A 27,410-nucleotide genomic window follows, 5' to 3' on the forward strand; every position below is an offset into this window, starting at 1 on the left:
AAGTACTGATTGAAAATCACCAGCTTTGATTTTGTTGGTACTTTAGGATCCCAGAAGTGTGTTCGTACTTGCTGGTAAAAGTGAGAGCTCTTCTGCACTCTATTTGCCACCTCCTTTATGGCTAGTGTATCTCGAGATATTACACTGCCGAGGTATTTAAAGATTTTCACACTTTCTAGTGGATGGTTTCCTACCATGATGTTTGCTGGTTGTCCCTCTCTGTTTATTGTCGTCACTACTGTTTTCAGTTCACTTATCTTGAGATTGAACTCCTGGAACTTAACCTTCCATTCATTGAGTCTCGGCTGTACTTGTTCCTCAGTTTCTCACCAAATCAAAACATCATCAGCAAAGGCCATTGCATTTAGTTCACCAGAGGTTTTCTTGATGTTTTTCATTATATCATCCATGATGGTGTTAAACCATAATGGGGATAGTGCGCTGCCTTGCTGGACTCCACTTTTGGTCTTGAACCAGGATGAATGTCTGTCGCCCAATCGCACACAGCTGGTACAGTTCTCATACAGCATCTGAACTTTCCTCATCATTTCCTCTGGCACATTTCTTTTTCTCAGGCATTCCCATATCTTCTCTCTCGCAGTGCTGTCATATGCCTTCCCAATGTCAAGGAAATCCATAAACAGATCTTCGCCCTTTTCCCAATATTTTTCCATTAACATACGGACACTGAAGATTAGGTCTGTTGTGGACCTGTTAGGGCTGAACCCATACTGTTCCTCTTCAAACTGTGGCTCTAAGATGACTCGAAATCTGCTCTGTAGGATTTTCTCAAGAATCTTAAGCCCGTGAGAAAGAAGCGTTATTCCCCGGTAGTTGGAGCATTTTCGGCGATTTCCTTTCTTAAACAGCAGTATAATGACACCCTTGCTCCAATCAGTAGGTATCTTGCCATCTTTCCAAACTGCATTGAGCTGCTTCTATTTCTGCCCATGTAATGGGACGTACCTCTGTGCAGGTTTCAACAGCTGGTTCTTTTGTTCTCTGATCTGCTTCCGTCCAGTTCAATCGATGATCAAAATGATTCCTCAGAACCTCTCTGATGTCCTCTTCTTTCCTGGCCATGTTTCCATTAGGATTCTCATTTGCTTTGATGGTTTCAACTGAATTCCTTGTATTTTTGATCACTCTGAACAATAGTTTCATATTGCCTCTGCTGTCTTCCTTCAGTTTTTGAGTAAATTTCTCGCAGCACTTTATCTTCTCCTCTTCTACTATTCTTTTAACTCTCCATTTCTTGTCCTGGTAAACATGCTTGAGGTCTCTGATCTTCCCCTCATCCCTTACTTGTTCTGGCTTGGATTTCTCCTTATCTTATACTTTTTGTGCCAGGTTCCTTTCCTTTATTGAGGATCTTACTCTCTCGTTCCACCAGGCTATCTCTTTTTCCCGTACTCTTGCACTTGTCTTCCTGCAAACCTCTGTTGCTTCTTTTATCAAGGTGTTTTTAAATCTTGTCCACTCTACCTCATCACTCTCCACTTCTTCCGTAGGCAGTTGTCCTCTTATACGGTCCTGATAGTCCATCCTTTTTCCAATCTGTTGAAGTTCCCACACCTTAATCTTAGGTAATTTCCTGGTTGTTATCTTTGGTACATTAATGTCTTTCAGATCTGCTACTAATAACCGGTGGTCGCTATTGAGGTTCTCACTTGGAATCGCCTTGACATCAGTCACAATTCTACTTCTTTCTTTATCTGTAATGACATAGTCAATGACCGTCTTGCTCTTTTCATCCCAGCTGCAACGCGTGATCTTGTGACTGACTCTTTTGTTGAACCAACTGTTTTTTACTAACTAATAGTTTCTTATGCAGAAGTCTAAGAGACTTTTGCCTTCTGAATTCCTTCTCCCATAGTCATGTGGTCCCATCACCTTCTCATAGCCATTCCTGTCTGTGCCAAGCTCTGTGTTGAGGTCCCCGGTGATGATTGCCCTCTCTTCACTGATGCTCTCTTCTAGGTCTTCGAGGAACTTGTTCTTTTCATCTTGATTGCAGCCCATCTGAGGGGCATACACTTGCACCAGTGTCAGCTTCTCTTTCCCAAGGTGAACTGTTGCCTTTAGTATCTCTGTAATACCATCTAACTCTTTAGACACTATCAATCCTACTCCATTTTTCCTCAACTCTTTCTTCCCTTTACCTTTCCAATTAGTTTCACTCAGTCCTAGGATTGATATTTTCCATTTGAATACTGTAGGCAAATAATTCATCATATATTTCTTATATTCAAAATGTCAAAGTCATTGTACCTGGCAGATCTCTTGCATGATATATATGAATAACAAATTTTAAGCATTAAAGTTTAAACCACAATATGGTTACCATATTATTTATATTATAATCAATCAGTTTTTTCTTATTGTCATCAATGATCAGCATTAGCCTGATAATAGCATGGTTAACTGCATTACAAACCATCATGTGTGAGGTTTGTTTCTCATGAACAAGAAATTTATTACCAGTAAATGTAGGAAGTTGATTTATAGATCAGACTCCATAAAGTTAAATAGATTTTAAAATGACTTCCTGGAATTCACCCATAATGTTGAATGTTCAGAAAGTTCTGATCATTTTCAGTGATGTGTGTTAGAGTATTCACATGATGTGCTGTAATAACTTGTATAGTGAAATTTAACTGTATTTCTCCGTAAGCTTCAGTTGTGTAAGTGGAAGTTTTGTACTCCCATGGAGTTTCAAATGCAGATTAGTAAAAATTTTGTTTTTTTAATAATATCATTCTTCTCTTAAAAGCAGTAAACAATGCTCATGTGTATAAAAGCATTTATGACGTGTATGGGGAGTGTGTTGTTAGTGATTCAATGGTTTCAAAGTGATTTGCAGAAGATTAGATCTTCGCCTCATACTCCAGCCTTTGTTCATTTCAATGTCCAGTATAATTAAACACTTATATAAATTGTAATATCTTTGCTTTAGGTGCAAGATATGTGCCCAGACCTTTAAGAAGTTAGACCTCCTCAAAAGTCATGTCCGTGAACATTCCGAAGACAAGTATTTTTCCTGTGCATTCTGTGATGTAAAATGTCCTTCCGCTAGTGCATTGAAGGTAAGTTTATGCTAGTAGTTACTATTTGCCCAGTGAGAAAAAAATAACCCCACTATTATTGATATCTGAGAACCTTCTATATCTCTTAAGAAAATATTCATTTAATTTACTTGTCTTTTAATAGCGGTGAAGTTAGAACTCATGGTCCTCTCTTACACTTAACCCCAATACTGTACAGTAAAAATTATTAAAAATATGAAATATAAAAACCTCAATTGATTAAAAATACTGTTTAATTGATCTAAAGAAAAATATTGCATGTTTGCGTATATATGTCATTATTGTATGTATTGTAATGAATAGAGCCCGGATTTCCATGCACTATCAAATCTCAAAATATGCATGCATGCATGCACTATAATATGGCAAAACATGCACAATAAACTGAAAAATATGCACTATCAAAATTCAGTTCTTTTGGAAACTTTGTACAACTACCATAATTTCTCCAAATTGTCTTGCTTTAAGCTCATCCGTTTATCTGTCAGTACATTCTTAAGCACACAAAATGATCTTTCCACGTCACAAGAAGTGACAGGTGTATAATTAAATGAAGACATTTGGGACAAAGTGAGGTCAAATTGTACCTCACTTGCATTTGCACCACAGTGCGTCTTTTATAAGGTTGATGAATTCAACATAAGTATTTCAATGGATCACTTTGTTCGACCTATCTCTAGCTGCCACAGTTACTTCTCCATGCGATGACTGGAGACCCATTTCCTCAATCATTGTTAACGATTGCCTGCTGTGATATCAAAGACGTGTGACAAGTGAGAATTCCGGACAGGAAATTCCAGGACAACAACGGAAGAGTGTTCAGTGCAAAACCAAGGTTTGTAAGTTGCTATCTCATTAACGTGGCATCGCAGAAGTGCTATACAAGTTTTGTTTTGTTCGTCTAACATAGGTGAAAAATGAGCCATCAATGACTAACGTGCAATTTACGGTTCAGTTTATAGCAGTGTATAACTGGAACATCTTATTTCTAAGAATTACAGAGGTCGACGTATAGACTTCTGGCTTACGTCAATATTTACCCATGCAGCAGATAAGAAAATGTTTGGTTAATTGGATTATAGAACCTCTACCGTATATACTAATTAATATTGGTTGTCTCATAGGATGCCAGGAATACATTCTTTCTATCTCTCTCAGTAATAGACATACTGTATAACGTGGAAAAATGATCCCGAATTATGGAAACCAACATTCATAAAAGGCACTATCATGCAAATTAACATTATATATGCGCCAAAGTCAGAAGAAAAGTCGTATTATGCAATATAAATGTCCAAATATTTGCTATTAAATCTAAAAACCCTCAAAATATGCATTATGCATAGATTTTCTCCTGAAAAAGTCAAAACATGCAAACATGCAGGGAAAAAGAACGGTTATTTGGAATCGTTAAACCACAAAACGCATATTTGCAAAGTTTCAGAGCTGTAACCAGCTTATTTAAAAACATGCGTTGGAATGGAAATCTGGGCACTAGTAATGAACATGATGAGTTATTCAGTCATGGTAATTCTAATATTTTGTTGGTTCATTTTATTTAGTTTTTATGACTGTTTGCACTCTGCAAGTCATACTTTCCATTAAAGGCAAGGAAGCTGCAACTATCCATTCATCATGATTCTGATGAAAAATTATCCATTGAAATAACTGAATTTCAGTAGTAGTCCATTCTTTAATTATTTTTTGTTCAATGCGTTTTCAGTAAAATTTAAATTACCGTAATTCTCCAAATCAAAGATGACCCTGAATGCAAGTTGACCCCATTTTTTTCTTGAAAAAATGTAATCAAGCCTAGAAAAGTGCTTTGTAAAAATCATAATCACTTTTATAATGAATTATGAATTAAATTTGGGAACAAAATAAATGAATAAATGCACACAAATACCTTGTAAATTCTACCAACCTCCTAATCATTTTTGTTAGAGGCATCTGAATCACTGCCACTGATCTGTACGTCCTTCTACAGAGTGTCATCTTTATAAAATCATAATTCTGTTTTCTGGTATAATGAATAACAAATAATTTGAGAAGAAAGAAAAAACACACACACTGATTTCACGTAAATTCTGCCTAGTTCCTAAATACAGTAGAAGTTTGATATAGCGAGTACAGCATATAATGAGAACCCCGTTATAACGACAATATTTTGCTGTCCATTCAAAATTCCTATGTTAAACTGTGTATTATCCTCCGGTTACAGCGAGGGCCTTATCACTGACGCATCCGTTATTAAGAGCGATTAACCACACACGATTTTTTCCGTTACCGATATTTATGCACCCCTGCAATTATGTTGCATACGATCGATTACCTTCAGTATCGTTTCCTCGCTATGTTCACTAGAGAGTTCTCTCGTTGACATTCAAAGGCAATGTCAGAGTCGATTAGTAATACCCGTACCGGGCGAGTTGGCCGTGCGCGTAGAGGCGCGTGGCTGTGAGCTTGCATCCGGGAGATAGTAGGTTCGAATCCCACTATCGGCAGGCCTGAAGATGGTTTTCCGTGGTTTCCCATTTTCACACCAGGCAAATGCTGGGGCTGTACCTTAATTAAGGCCACGGCCGCTTCCTTCCAACTCCTAGGCCTTTCCGATCCCATCGTCGCCATAAGACCTATCTGTGTCGGTGCGACGTAAAGCCCCTAGCAAAAAAAAAAAAAGTTCCGTAAAAAAAATTTGAGATGAAAGAGAATATGTTTTTGTAATAAATGCGTAAATAACATGTCCGATAACAGTTGTTAACTCGTTAAAAATAAAGGCTGACTAAACGATCGCTTAATTTTAATGCTAAATACTGCAGTTAAGTACATTCTCAACATTCATTCTATTAGCCTCTACAAAAACGTTTCTGAAATCTACAGAAGGGCATCAAAACATCCAAGCCTTCGAATTCTTACAAAGTTTTATATTCTCTCACGTCTGGTTAAATTTTGGGAAAGGCTGTTATCATGTAAATTTGTAGCGAGAAGTTCATCATTTATCTACTGGCGCTTGACATATGTTTTCATAATACATACAGTATTAGTTAGGTTAGGTGACGCTGTTTGAATAAGAAAACTGAAATATTTGCCCAAAAATGCGATCATTAATTTCAGTGTGGTATCATTTTCTCGCTATGTGCACTTGCGTACTCTCTCATCGACATTCAAAAGCAATGTTGGAGGCTATTAGTAATAACCGTCGACTGTTGTTCTCTGAAAGAAAATTCAAAATAAAAGAGGATAACACTTTTTTTTTATAAATACGTAAATAACGTGGCCCATATCAGTTAACTCGTTAGATATTAAGGCTAAGTAAACGCTCGCTTAATTTTAATACTCAGCACTGACATTAATTAAGAATGCGATACACCTCAAGATATGGCAGAGCGTGGCACTGATTTCTGAGGTTAGATTATATTTTCTCACGGGCTTTATAGAACAATTAATTTTTTTTCATGATCTTTTATTTTATTGATAATTACTTTTCTAGTAGCCTATATCTTAGGAAGTTTATTATTTAATAAATTCACACATCGTTACTTGAAGGACAAACAATCGAAGTAATCTGAACAATTCTCCCTGCAATTACACTTATTTTCATTGCTCTACCATCCCTCCGACTTCTTTATCTTCTTGATGAATCAATAGACCCACTTATCACAGTAAAAACTGTCGGACACCAATGATATTGAAGCGTTTGAAGAAGAAAACTGAAATGTTTGCCACAGAAACCTCTGGAGTGATACCGTACTTCTCCGAATCCAAAACAACGGGGGTTTTTTTTTTTTCCCCCTCGGGATTTCATGCGAAAAATCAAGGGTTGTCTTGCATTCCCGGCCTAACAGTAATGAACACCACTGGCAACTACAATAGCAAACACTCTGCTTCTTTTCACCTCCGTACGCGCGTGCACAGGCAAAACTCTATGATAATAAACGAACGCCTCTTTATTGTACAATACCTTTGTGTAACATCACTGGATCTCGGAAAATAGTGAAGAGATAATGGCGTTCTATTAGCTTCTGCAAAAACTTTTCTCAAATCTACAGAAGGCATCAAAACATGCGAGCCTTTGAATTCTTACAAAGGCAATGGCTACTCAGTGGCAGAGTCTTCTGTGCCTGACGCTTATTAAAATTAAGTTTATAGACAGCAGGAATATTTTCGTGTTGGATAGTCGTATTGTAAAGACAGGTGGAGGAGTTATTGCCGAGAAATTTTCAACAGGTTCTCGATATTATGATGTCTATTTTAAGTTAATTGTTATTAAACACTCGAAAATGTAGAATAATTGTGCAGCCGCAAGAAAATACGGCATAGGCCTAACTAAAGCCAATATTCGGCTTTAGCGTGAAGACACAGATAGCAAAAAGATGCGTAGGCCTTCTGTACAGAAAAATGCATTCAGTGGTTCTCAACAAGGGCGCTATAAAGAAGTCAAAGATGAAATTGTGAGGTGTGCGCACGCAAACCTTAAGGGCGGAATGGCCACACCGCGGCGCAATAATCTAGTTCATTGATCTTCAACGTCCACGATTAGGCCTATACATCACTAGTCGCTGAAGTTGGCCGAAACTGGCAAGCGATGGGGGGGGTATGTGTTTGTGCGTGAGTGTGTGTGTCGCCTGTTATATCTGATGCTAAGTAAAAGTAACAGCAAGAACATTTTCCTGATGGATCGTCGTATTGCAGAAACGCATAGAATATATATTGCCGGCAAATTTTCAATGGGTTCTCTTCGGTATTATGATGCCAATTTTAGTTAATGGTCATTAAACCTGGGAAATAAAGAATAATTGTGCAGCTGCAAAAAAATACGGCATAACAAAAGCCAATGTTCAGCGTCTGAAAACAGTCAAAAAATGCTTACTGTACAACAAACTTTTTGAGCCTGATTTAAATTTTATGAAGGAAAAAGCGGGGGTCTTCTTGAATTCGGAGAAATACGGTACTATAATTTTTTCAGAATGAAATTAAACACACATTTTCACATAGTATCGGATTTCGTAAAATAACAAACAAGTAAGCCGTAGTGTGGGTATCATCTGTGGAAATGAAAGTTTTGAACAAACTGATTGCCATTTCATACCGATTTTAATGTATATGGAGGGTTTTCCGAATTTTGTACAAAATTCAGATATAACGACAATCCTCTATAGCGAGTAAAATTTTCGCTGTTATGAATTCTCGCTATAAAGGACTTCTACTGTACTGTCACTGAAGATATCTGAGCTGGGCTGAGTGGCTTAGACGGTTGAGGCGCTGGCCTTCTGACCCCAACTTGGCAGGTTCAATCCTTGCTCAGTCCGGTTGTATTTAGTATTTGAAGGTGCTCGAATTCGTCAGCCTCACATAAAAGAACTCCTGCGGGACAAAATTCTGGCACATCGGCGTCACCAAAAGCTGTAAGATTAGTTAGTGCGACATAAAGCCAGTAACATTATTATTAAAGATATCTGAACCTCCATTCACAGAATGTCATGCTTATTAAATCATAATCTTATTTAGGCCTCTGCTGAATTTAAAATTTGTTTGGGGGGGGAAAAAGTAAACACAGAGAAATATCCAGTTGAATCACTGGAGATCTGGCCCAAAGCTGTGAGGACCCACTCTGCAAGTAATGCTACTGATGGCTTCTTTAGCTATCCTGTAGGAGTCAAGACATATGACCCCTACTGTGTAACCAGTCAGTGTACTGCTGTTTCATGCGGTCTTTCAATGACTTATTTACTATCACATCCAGCACTTGCAGTTGTGATGTTATGCCTCCAGGGATAACAACAAGGTCTGTATTTGATAAGTTGATTTCCTTCTTCACATTAGGAGATGGCCTTAAATGCATCTATAACTAAATCCCATGTTGTTTTAAGGAGAGCTCCAGGCCTTCTGTTCCACACTGTTTACACCCAATCAGCCATACATTCATTTACCATTCATCTCTTTTCCTGGCATCGAAAGTGTATTCCTGGTGGCAGCTGCTCTTTTGGCATATTTTTGCGGGCTAGAGTGACATACGGTGACATCTTTCTTCCATCGACAAGCTCACACAGTATCACTGTGATAAGTGACTTTTCATTTCCTGCAATACGTACCCATACACTTTTTGTCTCTTTGTCTTCCACTGTTGTGTTAGAAGGCATATCAAAATAAACTGGTATCCCGTGAGCTTCTTCAACCTGTCCAGTTAAATATGACTGTTCCTTTCATAGCTCTGTAACATTAACGTATCCACACAGACGCACACGAGATGCTGTCAGTTGGTACAATTAATTTTATTCATATATATTCACAAATTAACACACACATAACCTTAATCACAGTATGAAAACACTTCACTTCGAGAATATCAACAAAGCTGCCATTATTAAAAACAACTGCCAACACTTCAGTATGGAGGTTACAACTTTGAAACACAGTTGAAAACAGATGGCTGCATATTTCAATATGGAGACTGCAATTATTGCATGTCAGCCCGGGATATATACTTGCTACACCATAACTCTACTAAACAACAACTAACTGTCAGTGTTCAAGGTTATAAATTTTGTTATTGGTTCTGTATTGAATTAAAAGATTACATATAATTTACAAAGTTTATTCCACCTACTCAATACTGTACAATAATTGCAATGTCTCTAAATACATTACAATATGTTATCAAGGGGCTAGTTTCGACCCTATATGGGTCATCATCAGCCTAACTAAGATACACTTATGGATTTGCCGAAGTCCTAAGACAGAATTACATTGTGGAAACAAAATTTTAAAAGAATGAACTGTGTAGGTGATGTGATAATGTACATATAAAATGGTGGATTGATGAACTGTTATAGATAAAATAATGTTATACTTATCAGTGACAAATAAATTTTTTAGGATTTACGTCAATTACAATTAGACTGTAAGAATAGTTATCATACAGTTATTACAATGATGATTAAAATATGCCCTTGTTAGTGAATACTCTAAGATTGCACTTTAAAATGTAATATGCCAGTTGCGCCAATGTTCAACTTTCAATTCTCTATCTGAAGATGCACTCGGAATTTTAGAACTCAACAGAAGCATCTGGACTTTGCATTCAACTGTCATGTTACGTTCTAAAGTGCAAATTTAGAGTATTCGCTAACAAGGGCATATTTTAATCATCAATGTAATAATTGTATGATAACTATTCTTACAGTCTAATTGTAATTGACGTAAATCCTAAAAATTTTATTTGTCACTGATAAGTATAACATTATTTTATCCATAACAGTTCATTAATCCACCATTTTATATGTACATTATCGCATCACATACACAGTTCATTCTTTAAAAATTTTATTTCCACAATGTAATTCCATCTTAGGACTTTGGCAAATCCATAATTGTATCTTAATTAGGCTGATGATGACCCATATAGGGTCAAAACTAGTCCCTTGACAACATATTGTAATGTATTTATAGACATTGCAGTTATTGTACAGTATTGAGTAGGTGGAATAAACTTTGTAAATTATAGATAACTGTCAATGACTCAGCAGTAACTAACTTCACTGTCAAGATCGTATCTCTATATAGCTGCCTGGACAGGCTTCTAGAAAGTTGCATTACAAAATATATCTTCGTGAAAATTCTGGCGTGTCTAATACATCGGTTATAATGTATAGAATATTCTCAAACATCCTTGTGCCTATTACCATTCTGGAGGTTACAGTGTATTTCACAATTATGGATTGTAATTTATATATACAGGTAAGAATAAATTATAATATTAATTTATAGGTATTTACATTAACTGAACTGATATAAATGTCTATGTACAACACGTTTCATGACATAACCTCACACACAATACAATTATTTGAGTACTAAATAATAGTAATACTAAAAGTAAATGGATGTACATCACTTCATAGCCATACATACAAGTAATAATAATAATAATAATAATAATAATAATAATAATAATAATAATAATAATAATAATAATAATAATTCAAGCTCGATATCTGCATTAGTTGCCCATGGGTGGGAAATATTGTTTTTAACTTATATCGGGGCCGATGAACTTCGATGTTAGGCCCCTTTAAACAACAAGCATCATCATCATCATCATCATCATCATCATCATCATCAAGTTATATCTGTTATCGCAGTTGCATCAACATATCACTGGAACTCTGCAAGTTTTCCTTCATATGCGTCTGGCGGATGCTCCTTGTAATTGTCGTGTACATACCTTGCAATTTCATCTTTGACTTCTTTAAAGTGTTCTTGTTACAGGCCACTAAATGCCTTTCTTATAGAGTACACATTTTTTATGATCTTTATGCCAGCACTAACCATGGCTTCAGTTATGCCCACCAAGCAAGCTGGCTGTATGCAGCAGTGAGCTTGCATCAGGAGATGGTGGGTTCGAATCCCACTGTTGGCAGCCGTGAAGATGGTGTTTCATAGTTACCCATTTTCACACCAGATAAATACGGAGGATGTACCTTAATTATGGCCATGGCCACTACCTTCACAATCCTAACCCTTTCCCATCCTTGCATCGCTGAAAACCTTCAATGTGTTAGTGTGACATCAAAACCACCAGCAATTATGCTGTATTTTCTCACAGCTGCACAATTATTTCTCATTTCTGCATGTTTAATAATCATTAACTTAAAACTGGGATCATATTATCGACAAGAACCTTTGAAAACTTGCTAGTAATACCTATTCCATGTGTCTCTACAATACGACACTCCATCATGAAAATATTCCTGCTCTCTATATTTGATGTTACGTGCACTAAGTATCAGGTACAACTGGCTTCTGCTGGACACAAGTCTCACTCGCCAGCTTCGCCCAGCTTCAGTGCCTGGCGATGTATAAAGACGCACTCATTGATGGTCAATGATTTCTTGTTTGCATGGTGAGAAAGGAAGCTGCCAGGACAAAACCTCCTATGTGAAATATTTTAGCTTACAACTTTTGGCCGGTAAGGTTCTGTCATCTAAGGTGCAATATTGTGTGAAGGCATTGTCAAGGCATTCGCGCTCTTCATGATGTATGTGCTGCGTGTCAGTATATCTCCAAAAATATTATCACATAGGTGGTTTTGTCCCGGCAATGACAGTATATAGCTTGTGATAGAGTCAGACTTTGCTTAATATTTAGCTTTGCAGTCTCACTTGTAATCACGGTTAGTGGCAGGTCCATAAAAAATACTTGCCAGTATTGTAATTCTCTTAGGGTCTGTACTACGACTGTCAGGTAAACAGCCAGATACGTAGGCTGCAGTTTTGCAAACTAGAAGTTAAATATTTTCTTGCGTACTACCAACGGATTTTAACGACGGTATTGTAATGCGGAAGATGTAGTAACATTTTTATTGGGTTGGTAATAAGGTTACTGAAAATATAGTGAAATTTAGCGCGGTGGTATACGTGTTCCCTGGTGTTTTCGTTTGTTTAGCTCTATTCCTTTTGAAATTGTATTACTAGAATCCAATATCAGACTCTTATTAAGCTATAATGTGGAAGTTCAGGTCAAAAACAGAATTAGGACAAATCTACACATACAAAGAAATGTTAAAATTAATTAACTGAAACGAAAGTAAAGTTTATATTCGTAATTAATCCCACTGATACAGCAAAGGATTATTAATTTTATTATTAATTCAATTTACTGTTTGCTCATTGAATAAGTAGTTAGTTACTGTCTTTTCAATACAATGTGAGAATAGTAACTGGCAAGCATTTATCTCACTTTAGTGTAAATACTTAGTAGCAAGTTGTTATGAAGTCAAAGAAATATAACCTCCTTAAACATCCTCATTCGACGGACGAATCACCATGGACAGTGTTGTATACCTTTACTCCATATGTGTGTCGCGGACAGATTTGGAATAGAACCCACGCTTTTGACACGCATTCTAATGATTAGGAAATGTGTACTATCACCTCTAGTACCCTACGGACCAACATTTAGAAGGTAAAAAAATGTTAGACTATTGGGACTCGAACCCATGAAAAACTGCATATCAGCAGGTGATGTTGCCCTAATGACCACGGCTACCCAGGAAGCGTGCTGTTGACTTGCTTGTGTGCAATTTATATAGTATGTAGCAACAACTTGCTAGCTTAGGAAATCTTTAAGAATTTTGTGATAGCTGGTCAGGAAGCATGACATACTTTATAAATATATGCATAGATTACATTGTAACAACTTAATTTCGTACAGCACCATGCAGATGTAGATTCATCTTGATGTGTAGCCATCTTGATTCTTAGACAGTAGCGTCCCCGATAGGAGCGAAGTCCCAGATAAGAGCGTTAACTGCCTCTACAACTTCGGCATAGCTAACTTCAAGAATATTCTCCCAGATTGCTCATAAACGAAAGTCGTAGTACGCATTTCCAACCGAACTTCCAGATAAATGTGCAAACTGCCACATAAATTTAAACCGCACTTTTATCTGGCTGTCGTAGTACAGGCCCTTAGAGGTCTATTACAATAGCTCACAAAGAAACTTACTGATGTAAAAAAAATTTAGTTGTGGTTGTCCACGATCTGCAAACAATATTAGAATGTTGTATGCACTGAATAGGCCTGGGACGTTACCACACAGTGCCTACTCCCTGACCATCACACATATCGCTGACAATATCATTGACACTTATACCACTTCCTGAAACATCACTTTCATCATTTGCCTCAAAAAATTTCATCACTTTCCTAGTCACTGTTGGTAAATTTAGTCAAAATTGACACCAATATTTCTTTTGTGCCAGGGTTTAAGAGTATAAGGCAAAAATTGTTAGATTTTAGAACAGAAGTTTGAAGTTGTTAAAACAGAGACAGCAGTAAGTGTAGAGTGTATGAACGGAGTAGCACATCAAGATATTTCAGAAAATTGATTTACTGTATTTTTATTTCGTAATTATAATTTTCTTCTGCTAACTGTTGATTAAATCAATGACTTTTACTATGAAGGCCCAATATAATATGACTTTTAAAGCCTGGCACGAAAGATTTCATCTTTTGTTAGGCTGGCCGCCAGGATTTTTCCGTGAATGCTTTTCATTGAGCATGTACAAAATCAAACAAACAGAGAAATATTGTCATCGTATTCAAAAGGCAGCTGTTGGAAACTTGGTTCTCTCAGTGCACAGAACATAAAGTTAGTTGACAAGGGAGTTAAAAAATGCAAAACTGCATGTTGATCGGAGCTCGAAATGCGTGTCAGTGCTAAATGGCGGCTGTCAATCTGTGGTCACACATGAGCAGAAAGAGTTCAGAAATTCCCTTCAGAAGAAAATTTCAGTTCTGTTGCAGCTTTTCAGGATCATCAGAGGTTAAATGGACATTAAATACATTGCACTGTTAATTCCCTATTAAAAGTAATAAGGTGGAAAAGCTGAACAAAAAATATTCAAAAATTCACAACCCAATACATGACACCATAATGTTGCATTTCTTTATTTCTCTGTGTAGAAGTGAGGTTATCAGACAGCGAACTTTATGAATGGAGAGGAAACAAGTTTACTTAAATTTATATTTTAATAGGAGGTAACAGAAAGCGTGCAGTGAAATTCCGGTAGGCTTTTTATTTGGGTAATTCAGGGCTATATTTCTGTAAAAAAACATATTTCACACTTACAAAGTATGTCATTAATTCACCTGAAAGTGCCTCAATGCATTCTTAACTACTGACAGATTGCTCATTGACAGTATAGAAGCCAGTTTTGTTTTGTGTGTGTGTTTTTTTTCCTGAACACTGAAGAATGGTTTGTGGTGTGAGTTGCTGTAGTAATCTCCTACTCATGTCCCAGTTTGTGAACCTTGAACAACGGCTGAGTGGCCTATAAATGGTCCTGAAAGTGGGGATGCCAGTTGCTATGGAATAGGAGTGGTCATCTTGTACATCTTGTGAATCGTGGTTCTCCTTGGGCTCAGGTGGCTAGGAGTATACAAGTCAGCAAAGAGAATGTGTCTGGATGTGTCAGAAGAAATTGATATTCGGGTAAGGGGATTTACCAAGGAAGATATAGGAGATTGTTAAGGTGTTCTTAACAGGCGTAAAAAGGGAAGGGCAGAGTGTATGGAGGACTGTTCAACAGGAACATCATGGCATGCAACTTAATTTCTGTTAGCTGTGTATATGGACGTATTTCTCTGGTATTTGGCAGTGTGGTGTGTTGTCTGAATATGAAGAGAAGAATGTTGGGACAAACACAAACACCCTGTTTCCAAGCCAGACGAGATTAAAATCCCTAACTCGGCCGAGAATTGAATCCGGGAGCCCCTGCACCGAGGCCCTCAACACTGATCATTCTGCTAACGAGTCGGAATCCTTACATGACTACTCATTAATAAATAATTATTTATAAATATACTGCTGCAATAAATACTGTACCGTAAAACCGAATGATGTTGGCAATATGTCGATTTATAACTATGACCGCATTTAAGAAATTGGTGAGGATTTCTCAGAGTTTCAGACAGAATAACATTACGCTGTTTCTACTTGCTGGGTGGTATATTCAGTATTCTGGATAGTGACTGTTGTTCGTGCTTAGTTTAGGATAATTAACTGGAACTTGGTATCATTTATTTCCTCTTAACCTACTGGATCTACAGTGCATCCATCATAGAGTGCATACAGGAAGTGAACTGGTGAGTATTGCTCAATAACATGTTGTTTATTTAATTTTATAGTTCCGTCAGGTAGCAGACTCCGAGAACTGTGGCACAAATGAGGTACATTGCAGACAGACAGGCCACAACCACTGCACTGACTGAGTGCAGGAAGAGGCTAGGCTTAGCAAATTATGTGCGTAAATTTTGCAATTGGAGGAATTAGGACGAGAATTGTCTCAGTGTCTTCACCATATGAGGGTGCAGTAGTGATTACATCCTTCCACATAGGGTTAGCGTCAGGAAGGTCATCCGGGTGCAGATCAGGATGAAGTTGACAGGTTTGAGGAAGCACTGAGTGACATTGTAGTCAGAGTCAGGTCAATAGCAAGGGTAGGATAGTGCTAATGGACAATTTCAGTGTGAAAAATTAGTAATAGAACTGAAGGATATGAGAAGGTGATGGGTAGATGTGGAGAAGATATGGAAGTAAGTAGGAATGGGAAGCATTTACTGGACTCTGTGCTGATGTAGTGTTAGCAGTTATGAGTTCATTGTTCGAGCATAAGGCACTGATACACATGACAGGGTAGGGGCACCAAACCCATAAACTGTATCATGACTGACTTAGAGTTTGGAAAATCTAGTTGGAATGTTTGGGTATTTCTGGGATTTTTGATGTTACAGACCTCTGTTTTATCTGCTGTGAACTAAGTATCACTTGGCCTATGGTAGAGAAAGTGAAGTCTATCTGCAGACAGATAAGGGTAGATTATGTTCAGGTCGGAGATATTAGACAGAAGTACATGGATATGATTAGTGAAAAGTTCCAAAGAATTGACAGTCAGTAGGTTCAGGTTATAAAAAAAGAACAGTTGGTGTACAGTGATGCTGTAGTAGAAACAGCAAAGAAATGAATAAAAACAACATTGTGTTATGTTAAGCAAACGTTATGATGGAAGCTTATAAACATAAAAAGAAGGCGTAGCAAAAATAGCTACAAACAAAATTTGATCTATGTAAGGTATTGTACATACAGTAGATGAAAAAAACAGAGGCCTTTTTTATAAGCTATAAAAAAGAAAGAGCTTCTGTATGTCACGTGATTATCTGAAGCATGGTATTGGCTAGAAATGAACGAGAGTAGATGTTACGAGCTAGCTCTTTCTTAAAGCCGCATTTGATGTTGCAGGCCGTTCGTTCATAAAAGAGTCTACTCCTAACTGAACGACTAACTCTCAGAGAGCAAGGACGGAGCTAGGTCATACAAGAGTCAACTAGTTTTTGAACGACTAGCTCCTTTTTTTTTCCCCGGCATTTGCCTGGTGTGAAAATGGGAAACGACGGAAAACCATTTTCAGGGCTGCCGACAGTGGGGTTCGAACCCACTATCTCCCGAGTACTGGATACTGGACGCACTTAAGCGACTGCAGCTATCAAGCTCGGCGACTAGCTCTTAAGGAGTAAGGAGGGAGCTAGCTAATACAAGAGTTGACTCGTATTTGAATGACCAGCTCTCGGCTCAGAGCTACCTCTCTCCAATGAGTCATTCAAAAGAGTCAGTTCGTTCATGAACGACCCATCACTATGACTGGTGTTCTGTAAACACGATTTGAAATGAAATAGAACATGTTTCCGTAACAAGTGCATAAAGAACGTGGCCGATAGCAGTAGTTAAATCATTTGAAATAAAGGTTGAAATAAACGATCGCTTAATTTCAATACTGTATACTGAAATTAAGTAAGAATGTGATACACCTCAAAATACGGCACAGATTGGATGAATGATTTTAGAGGTTAGTTTGTTCAGTAAAACCTCATTAGGACATTTCTGCAGGGACAAGGGCAGATAATTTGTTAAGTGAGAAACTGTACGATTGAATAAGTGAATAAAAACTCGCGTCCTCAGTGAGAGGACCGTGAGAAATAAACAAACAACAGACATTCTGCATGCAGCTGAACGTAGTGAGTAATGTTTAACATGGGATCAACTAATGGTTGAGAAAACAAATACGAAAACCTTTTGTACTGGGAGGTATTAAAAAACAACAGTATATTAAAAGTTGTGTAAAACACCAGACAACAAATATAAAAGCATTCGCACTGGGGCCCATAAAAATATCTGTGCATTATTTTAGTTCATAACTTTCATATTTGTACACCCCACATAGCAGATATACAATGCCTGTATAATGTCTGTATACACATAATAAAAACACGAGACGCGGATACGTTATTGCACACGTTGTTATGAATGGGATGTTAGCGACCAAAAGCCTTGGTATATAATTGTAAAAGAATGGCAGGGCAATATGTTGTGTAGTGTCCTATTTGCTTGCAACAGTCTTGTTTGTACATACGAGGTAATGACCAGGAAACTCCAAACGTAAATAAACGTTGTGCGCATTCCGCCAGACTGCGCGGCCTATGGGGCATGAACAGACATTAAGTATCCTTGTTTGGTCAGTTGCGTACACGATGGGCAAGGGCAAAGAGTTAAGCACTGATTTGATACAAGTTATCGTTAACTTAGCACTTAAAGGCTATTCCCTTAGACAAATTGGACGAGAAGAAAACAAACCGCGCACTACAGTGAATTATGTGCTTAAGAAATTTCGGTATATTGGCACAACAAAGAACTTGCCGAGAAGAATTAAAAAGATTAAACTAAATGACAGACAAGAGCGTTTCTTTGTTAAAAAAAGTGAGGCAGCATTCAAAAATAAGTGCTCCAGAAATCCGACAGTTAACAGAAACACTGTTGATAAAGAACATCTCCAGCCAGACTGTTTGCAGGGTACTTTGGAAGTATGAATATCACGGAAGACAAGCAAGAAAGAGGCCATTTGTAAGTCAAAAAAATTGAGTCGCTCGAGTGAAGTTAGCCCAGATGCATGAAAATAGGAGTCAAGAGTTCTGGGACCAACTTATTTCATCTGATGAGACCAAAATTAAAATTTTCGGATCAGATGGGAACAGCAGAGTATGGAGGAAGGCAAATACTGCGAATGAGCCTAATAATACCACACCTACAGTGAAACATGAAGGTAGTTCCATTCTAATGTGGGAGTGTATGTCCTCTAAAGTTGTTGGTACCATCCACTTTATTGATGGAATCATGGACAAATGGAGCTATCTTGAAGTATTGCAGAAAAATGTGAAACAGAGCACTCAAAAGATGGGACTTCTACCCTCATACGTATTCCAGCAGGACAATGATCCTAAACATACTGCTGGTGTGTGTAAAGAATGGCTCATATGGACTGTTCCTAAGTAGCTCAAACCACCTGCCCAGTCCCCAGATCTGAACCCCATTGAACATTTGTGGGTTCACTTGAAAAAATTGGGTTCGTTCTAGGCACATACAATCTAAAGGTCAATTAAAGGAAATTGTGGCAGAGGAATGGCAAAACATTTTACCCTAATGTTTGTAAAAGGCTAGTGAATTCTATGGAGAGATGTTATAATGCCATAATAAAGGCCAAAGTTTATGCCACTAGATAGTAGGTTCTTCTTGTGTCATAGAAAATGTTTGTTTAGTTGTTTGTATTACTGGTGTATTTAAACAGGAACCATCTGGTTACGCCTGCAAATGCCTGTGTGATCGAACTGGAGACCGCATGGCCTGTTTCATAAGTTTAAATTGAGCACGTTCTGGTCTGTGATGCAACGCATCCTGCTAGCGAGCTCAGTTGCAACTTGCTAAGGCACGACCGCGACTTCACAGAACACGTGGCCCACACGTCAGAAAGAATGATCTAGAAGCTTTTTTCTATCTCAGTTTCCTGATGAGATAACAGCAAGTGGACAATGGGATCGTATAGCTGGCAATAACAAATAGCTCGTACTCAAATTTCAAGTCGATAACTGCATTATTTGAGGAGATATTTAGATATTAAAATATCGGATGATATCTATGAAATTGAGTAGAACACCCAGCGAATGTGACCTCAAACTTCCTGGAGAGAGAATTGAATGTGCAGAAAGCTTCAACTATCTTGGAAGTATTGTATCGAACCAGGGGAGTGCTAAATTGGAAATCCAGAACAGAGTGACAAAAGGTTCCATGTTCTTCTATCAGGTACAAAATCTAGTGTGGGACAAAGCAGTTCCTGTAAAAGCCAAACAAACAATGTTCAAATCTTACCTCCTCCCAATCATGACATATGGGTTGGAGACCTGTGTATTATTGAAAAGATACATCAGCAAACTGCAAGCATGTGAAATAAAATTTTTATGATCTGCTATGTAAAAAACAAGAAGAGATAGAATTAGAAATGAGTGTATTAGAAATGACATGCAAGTAACCTGTACGATGGAAGACTGACTACGAATTACACGGTTGAAATGCTTTGGGAATGTGCGAAGGATGGAAAAGACTAGAACCCCAAGACAATATTTGGAAATGGCATTACCTGGGACCTGTTGGACATCGCAGAAGAAGGTGGCTGGACCAAATAAATGCAGACCTTATCGAGAAAGGAACAACACTGCAGGATGTGAAAGGAGAGGAACTCCATAATGACAGGAACCGATGGGGGCATATTGTCCACAAAAGTCCTAACCGGCTCGCTGGAAGGATACCCAGGTGATGATATGATGATCCATGACGTTCAAGCCCAGGGTCAAGCTTTTGTATAAAAGGCGAGCCTGAAAACTCAATGCCGGGCTGAGTGGTTCAGACGGTTGAGACTCTAGCCTTCTGACCCGAACTTGGCAGATTCGATCCTGGCTGAGCCCGGTGGTATTTGAAGGTGCTCAAATACGTCAGCCTCATGTTGGTAGATTTACTGGCATGTAAAAAGAACTCCTGCAGGACTAAATTCCAGCACCTCAGCGTCTCCGAAAACCGTAAAAGTAGTTAGTGGGACGTAAAGCAAATAACATTATTATTAGATAACTCAACGACATACAGCGATCGACAGCAGAGACCGGTGAAGGTCTGCTGCATGATGTAGTACTGGCAAGTGTGATTTAAATTAGTGCGTGGAGTGCCAAATTCCGAACGTCTAGAACTTTGAACTTGGTTATCAGCGAGGCACGGCCTAGGTGAGAACTTTGACTGTGACAGCAGTATAACTTTATACTCTAAAATTTTTCGCCCACTTCTAAAGGAGTTTTCTAAGGCATTCAAACACTTTAACATTTTACGACCGAGCTCGATAGCTGCAGTCGCTTAAGTGCGGCCAGTATCCAGTATTCGGGAGATAGTAGGTTCGAACCCCACTGTCGGCAGCCCTGAAAATGGTTTTCCGTGGTTTCCCATTTTCACACCAGACAAATGCTGGGGCTGTACCTTAATTAAGGCCACGGCCGCTTCCTTCCCACTCCCAGCCCTTCCCTGTCCCATCGTCGCCATAAGACCTATCTGTGTCGGTGCGACGTAAAGCAACGTGACCAACTATTTAGGACTCTGTTTATTAAAATTACGTGCCCATTATTTCACATAAGGGAACATAGACTGTGAAATTGAACATTAATACTTTATGGTGTGCTAGATAGACAGTAGACTGTTTCTTAAAATTATGTGCTCATTATTTCACATAAGGGAACATAGACTGTGTAGTTGAATATTACGACATCGTATGTGAGATAGAATGTACAGACTCTGCTTAGACTTCACAAACTGTATTCATACTTACAGTCGGGAACACAGTGTATTCAGCGTATCGAACTTGTGTAGTTGGACAGTACCCAAGCTTGGCCATCACGCTCAGTTCCTCTTCACCACGCATCACAGCTTTGCCGCCCGAGGTCCCACATTGAACTGCAAACATCTTAAGAACCTTGGTTCAAAACTTGGTCTCCACCTCACACGTTATGTTACAACATAATAGACCACAGGCAACAGCACAGCCGTGATGTAATATTGACTTCAAAGCTCTCTGAAGAACGTCTTACGCAAATCGAATATTGTAATTCTGGTCAAAAGCGACAAAATCTTGACTCAAAGAAAATATTCATTATACTTCTAGTCAATAAGTGATATCATTTAATGAAAAAAATTGCTAAAAATTCGAATCTTTGACTACCAAGTTTATCTCAGGATGCAGACAGACGGAGCCAGGAACTTCAAGATCCAGAACTACTTAAAGGGGATATGCATCTGTGTTGTTTAAAGAACAGTCAGTTCAAACTTTATGAACTGTAACTTTTAATTTAACTTTCAAGTCCACAAGTCACTTTCAGTTTTCCAAGTAACTTTCAATTTCTCAATTAACTTTCAATTTTACACGTAAAGCCAGTGTAGTATTAAGTCTTACCAGAGCTACTCCAAAGCTCAAGCAAACTTGCTAACGAGTGGAAAAAACTTTGAAGAACATTTATTAATGCAATCGAGACTTAGAGAGCAGATAGTGAGTCATCTTAGAGCCACAGTTTGAAGAGGAACAGTATGGCTTCAGGCCTAACAGGTCCACAACAGACCTAATCTTCAGTGTCTGTATGTTAATGGAAAAATATTGGGAAAAAGGCAAAGATCTGTTTATGGTTTTCCTTGACATTGAGAGGCATATGACAGCATCGCAAGAGAGAAGATTCGGGAATGCCTGAGAAAAAGGAATGTGCCAGAGGGACTGGTGAGGAAAGTTCAGATGCTGTATGAGAACTGTACCAGCTGTGTGCAATTGGGCGACAGACATTCATCCTGGTTCAAGGCCGAAAGTGGAGTCCAGCAAGGCAGTGCACTATCCCCATTATTGTTTATCACCATCATGGATGACATAATGAAGAGCAATGCTGAACATATCAGGGTTGAAAAGATTTCGGTATTTATATAAAAAGGATTATTGGAGAATGCAAACATTAAAATAATAGAGAGACCAGTACTTACTTTCAGTCATCTGATGATGAATTTATTATGTTATTGATTCATTTAATAAATGAGTTAATATTAATTCTTTGCTGATGATGTTATGATGTGGGGAGAAACTGAGGAACAAGTACAGTCGAGACTCAGTGAATGGAAGGTTAAGTTCCAGGAGTTCAATCTCAAGATAAGTGAACTGAATACAGTAGTGATGGAAATAAACAGAGAGGGACGACCAGCAAACATCATGCTAGGAAACCATCCACTAGAAAGTGTGGAAAGCTTTACATACCTCGGCAGTGTGATATCTTGAGATACACTAGCCACAAAGGTGGCAAATAGAGTGCAGAAGAGCTCTCACTTTTACCAGCAAGTACGAACACACTTCTGGGATCCTATGGGATCCTAAAGTACCAACAAAATCAAAGCTGGTGATGTTCAATCAGTACTTCATACCAATCTTAATCTATGGTATTGCAACCTGCACCCTCACTAAGACTGACTCATCAAGGTTGCAGTCATATGAGGATGATGTGGTTAGGAAGAAAGCTGGGATTGTTACATCATTGTTAGATCGGATCAGCATGTCCAGACTGAGGTGGTTTGGGTATCTAATGAGGATGGAGCCAACAAGGACAGCATATGTTGACTTGGAGCGACATTTGGCAGGGAAACGGATGGTGGGAAGACCATTGGACATTGCAGATCAGGGAAGGACACTGGAGGACCATTAACAACAGAACGTATCTCAATAAGACAGACTGGAAGAGGCTCGCCAACAGTACCCGGGAAACTGGAACTATAAAATGACGATGATGATGATGATTAAGTGAGACTTAGCCATTTCGTTAGATATTTTTCCTGTGAATTAGAACTTTATTTATTTTCACAATACGTCGAACTGATTAATTATTTCAAGAAGGAACTTGGTTTATTTCGTTTTGAACTGAGCGTTTGCTTGAAACTTGAAGAATGAACTTTGACCATTTTACTATAATTAAGTGGCTATCACTAATAGAATTCAAACGTCAAGATTAAACTTAATTTGCTTTCTAAATATCAAATTTTGATGGTATGCTAGTTCAATTTGACAAGGATTGAATGACATCACAGGAAATATTATTTACATTTGATAATCTTAATAAAAGTGATTGTGTCCTACTATGCAATATTTAAGCCACTCCAGTTCCCTCTCTGTACACTCTCCTGCTCTAAGACCACACACGCCCTACGTACTTCTCATGCTCGATCACGCACGTTTATAAGTGCTTGTCTGTTACTGGTACAGTACAAGTAAGAGTGTTGTTATATGAAATGTATGTTTTGTTTCTATTTGCGTTGTTTTGTATATTAAAGGTGTAATGACAAATTGCATTGAGAAAAAATAAAAGAGACTAAGACTAAAATTAAAAACAATCAAATGAAAATAGTACACCATTACAAATGAAGAGAGGGCAGCCAGGTCATAAAAAATGAAGAAGTTCTAGGAAGTGAAGAGGAAGTTGAGAAAACATTACAACTAATATTGTGAAGACTGTAGTGTATATGGATTGATTTACGTGCTTCAATGTGGGCGTAAACTATGTAAATAAATAAAAGGTGTAATGACATTTTTACCTATGTTGTCCTACTGTTTAATTATCTGTACAATCAGAACAGGACAAAAAGGCCCAAAAATAATATATGTTTATGAGTTATTATGTTATAAAGTATCAAATAACCACCTGACCAAATAAGACTGTTTAAGTCTGTATTTCGTACCAATGGGTTATTAAACATTGTTTCCTAGTCACACTTTTTGACCATGAATTGTTTGGAGGTTAAACACAGCCACATGCAAGAGAATGACTTTGATAGTCATTTTTAGTGCGACGACAGTTCGATCGACTCGAGTTGAAAAATGTCGGATCGCCTTTCAACATATGCACCACCGTTGAAAGATACGGACATCTGTCCACTTCCTGGATTTTAATTTTGTCTTCATTAGTAAGTGATTTTACTACTTTTTCAGTATCTATAACCTCAAGACAAAATATGCACCACGTTAGTCTCTTTTTTTTTTTTTGCTGGTTGCTTTACGTCGCACCGACACAGATAGGTCTTATGGCGACGATGGAACAGGGAAAGGCTAGGAGTGGGAAGGAAGCGGCCGTGGCCTTAATTAAGGTACAGCCCCAGCATTTGCCTGGTGTGAAAATGGGGAACTATGGAAAACCATTTTCAGGGCTGCCGACAGTCAACTTCACACGATTATGTTCCTAATCCATAGGTAGGCTATCACGCGATAGATATTCGCTACCCTTCACTGTAATATAGATGTTCATTCCCACCTATATCATCTGATGGCCAGGCAGGCATCAATCTTTGGTAATGAGACAAAGTCTCTCATAGTGCATTGGCACTGCCAGTGGCTCCAAGTAGCCTACGCAGTGGCCTCCACGTTATGCGCTAGCCATGCGTCTTAGTGGGTGTGCTATTTTCCAACTGATGAGCCCAGCCTTACACACTGGGGCGAAATGCTGGCAACTAGGAATGAGTTAGTTGGAAAATTTATAATGTCCAATAACAGTCCGTTTATATTGGTATTACCCTTCACTGTATCACTCAACACAGAATAAATTTCTGACTTCTGAATGGAATGCAAAAATACAATCACAAATAACCTTATTGGGTTATTCAGCAATATCATTGAAAGCTGGAGAACAAAATTGAACTTTCCTGAGGCTAACGGCTTGCCTCTTGAAGGTGTGTGTAATTTACCCTGTAAAGTTCAGGAATTCAAAGCCATTTCTCGTTTTGGCGCAACTTTCCCCAATCTGCCTCCGGTGACGAGGGCTCTAATCTTTGTTGGAAATCATGTTCCTTTCACAAGGGATGACAAAGAACGTTTTCAGGTCTAGGAATAATGTGATCGTACTAAGCGGTAATATTGAAAATTTGTGACGTGATAACTGAGATATTTGTATAGATTTAATATGACGTGAATCGGGGCTTCAAATTTACAATGGGCTAAGTGGGAAATCTTAATGAGGAACGCAGTAACAAGGTTTCACCATATTTTCTCATGTATGGTTAAATTTTGGAAAGAGTTTTTCCATACAAAATTATAGTGAAAATGTAATCATTACTTTACTGGCACTTGGCATATGTTTTCATGATACATATAAGGTTAAGTTAGGTTAGGTGATGCTGCTTGAAGAAGAAAACTGAAACATTTGCCACATATGCCATTGGAGTATTACTACTGCAATTATTCAGAATGAAATTGGAACATACGCGTTCACGTTTTCTCGGAATTAGAAAAATAACCATAGTATGGAAATATGCTAAAACGCAAGTTTTGAACAAACTGATTGTTTTTCATACAGATTTTGGTGTCTGTGGAGGGTTTTCCTCGTCTTCTACAAAAAATCGGATATAACGACACTCTGCTATATCGAGTAAATATTTCGCCATTGTGAATTCTCGCTATAACGGACTTCTTTTGTATATAATTTACACATCAGTCTGGAAAAGACAGAGATGCCATTAGTTCCATATTGCTGGGAGTCAGACCTGTTCTCCTATCAGACATTTTATTGCAGCATGCGGAAATTACCTCTCATTATCAACGTTACTGATCAAATCAAAATCACTTTATTTGCAAATGAGGTGTTTACCTCGGTGGCAAATGGTACACAAAAATACATTATTATCAAGCACTACATTTTAAATTACGAGAGAAAAAGATATTTTCCTAAAATACAGTATTATACAATTTACACTAACAATTTTTCTATTGAACACACAGCTCATCCTTAATAAATTTACAAACATAACCAACTTATATACAAAAAAAAAAAAAAAAAACCAAACCCCATGGCACTTTAGCCCTTGAAGGGCCTTGGCCTACCAAGCGACCACTGCTCAATCAGAAGACCAGGTAAAAATCCTTGACCTGGCTGGGAATCGAACCCGGAGCCTCCGGATAAGAGGCAGGCACGCTACCCCTACACCACAGGGCCGGCTAATAAACTCATATACACTGCGTGGAATTACTTCAAATATTAAACTGCTATAACATTAAAATTTACATTGCATTTATTTTATTTTATTTTTACCCATTTTTGTACCTGACCGCATAACAACCTGGTGCGTCTTAATCAGAACCCCTTTTGCGACCACTTTTCAGAGTTCCTAAAGGGCCTTCACAGCTATTGTAAGGGTCCCAGGGCCCTCAAAGTCCCCACTGGTTGGGATCCATAAAGCCTTCACTACAGCTTCCACAGAATGCCCATATTCTGATTTCAGGAAAAGAAGAGTGGCAACCACATCAATATCTTTAACCTGCTCTGCATGAACTACCAACTAGAGCCATAAACACTGTGTGTGGTTCAAGATATTCTGATGTTGAAAAAAAGAAACATCGTTTGTCTTTTAGTGCCGGGAGAGTCCGAGGACAAGTTTGACTCACCAAATGCAGGCCTTTTGATTTGACGCCTGTAGGCGACCTGCGCGTTATGATGACGATGAAATGATGATAAAGACGACACATACACCCAGCCCCGTGCCAGTGGAATTAATCAGTTATGGTTAAAATTCTTGACCATGCCGGGAATTGAACCCAGGAGCCCTGTGACCAAAGGCCAGCACGCTAACCATTTAGCCATTGAGCTGGACTGATGTTGAAAGTTCTTGTAGGATGGGAATTTGTTTAATTAGATGAGACACTTCTTCACTTTCTAAATCACTTTTCATTATGCTTCTTGGATCAAAGAGTTTTCCAAGGGAAGAAATTATATTCTTTCCTGTGTCAGACTCTATTAAATGGTTTAGCTTTTTCAGGCTTGCTCAATGTACAAGGGTCTATTTGCTCTGGTAGTTAGGAAAGTTTATCACAGGTTTTCTAAATAAAATGTATCCTTTTA

The 27,410-nt window shown here is 38.2% G+C and overlaps 1 protein-coding gene across 1 annotated transcript in view; it reads left to right on the plus strand.

Annotated features, from left to right (window-relative positions):
* LOC136863722 (zinc finger protein 236) overlaps nt 1-27,410 on the plus strand; it is a 795,935-nt gene that overhangs the window by 706,248 nt on the left and 62,277 nt on the right. Inside the window, exon 27 of the mRNA XM_068226059.1 lies at nt 2,957-3,086. Coding sequence (XP_068082160.1) covers nt 2,957-3,086 — 130 coding nt within the window. The remainder of the gene's footprint in view (nt 1-2,956; nt 3,087-27,410) is intronic.

The sequence above is a fragment of the Anabrus simplex genome, chromosome 2, assembly GCF_040414725.1.
Source record: "Anabrus simplex isolate iqAnaSimp1 chromosome 2, ASM4041472v1, whole genome shotgun sequence".
NCBI classification, from domain to species: Eukaryota; Metazoa; Arthropoda; class Insecta; order Orthoptera; family Tettigoniidae; genus Anabrus; species Anabrus simplex.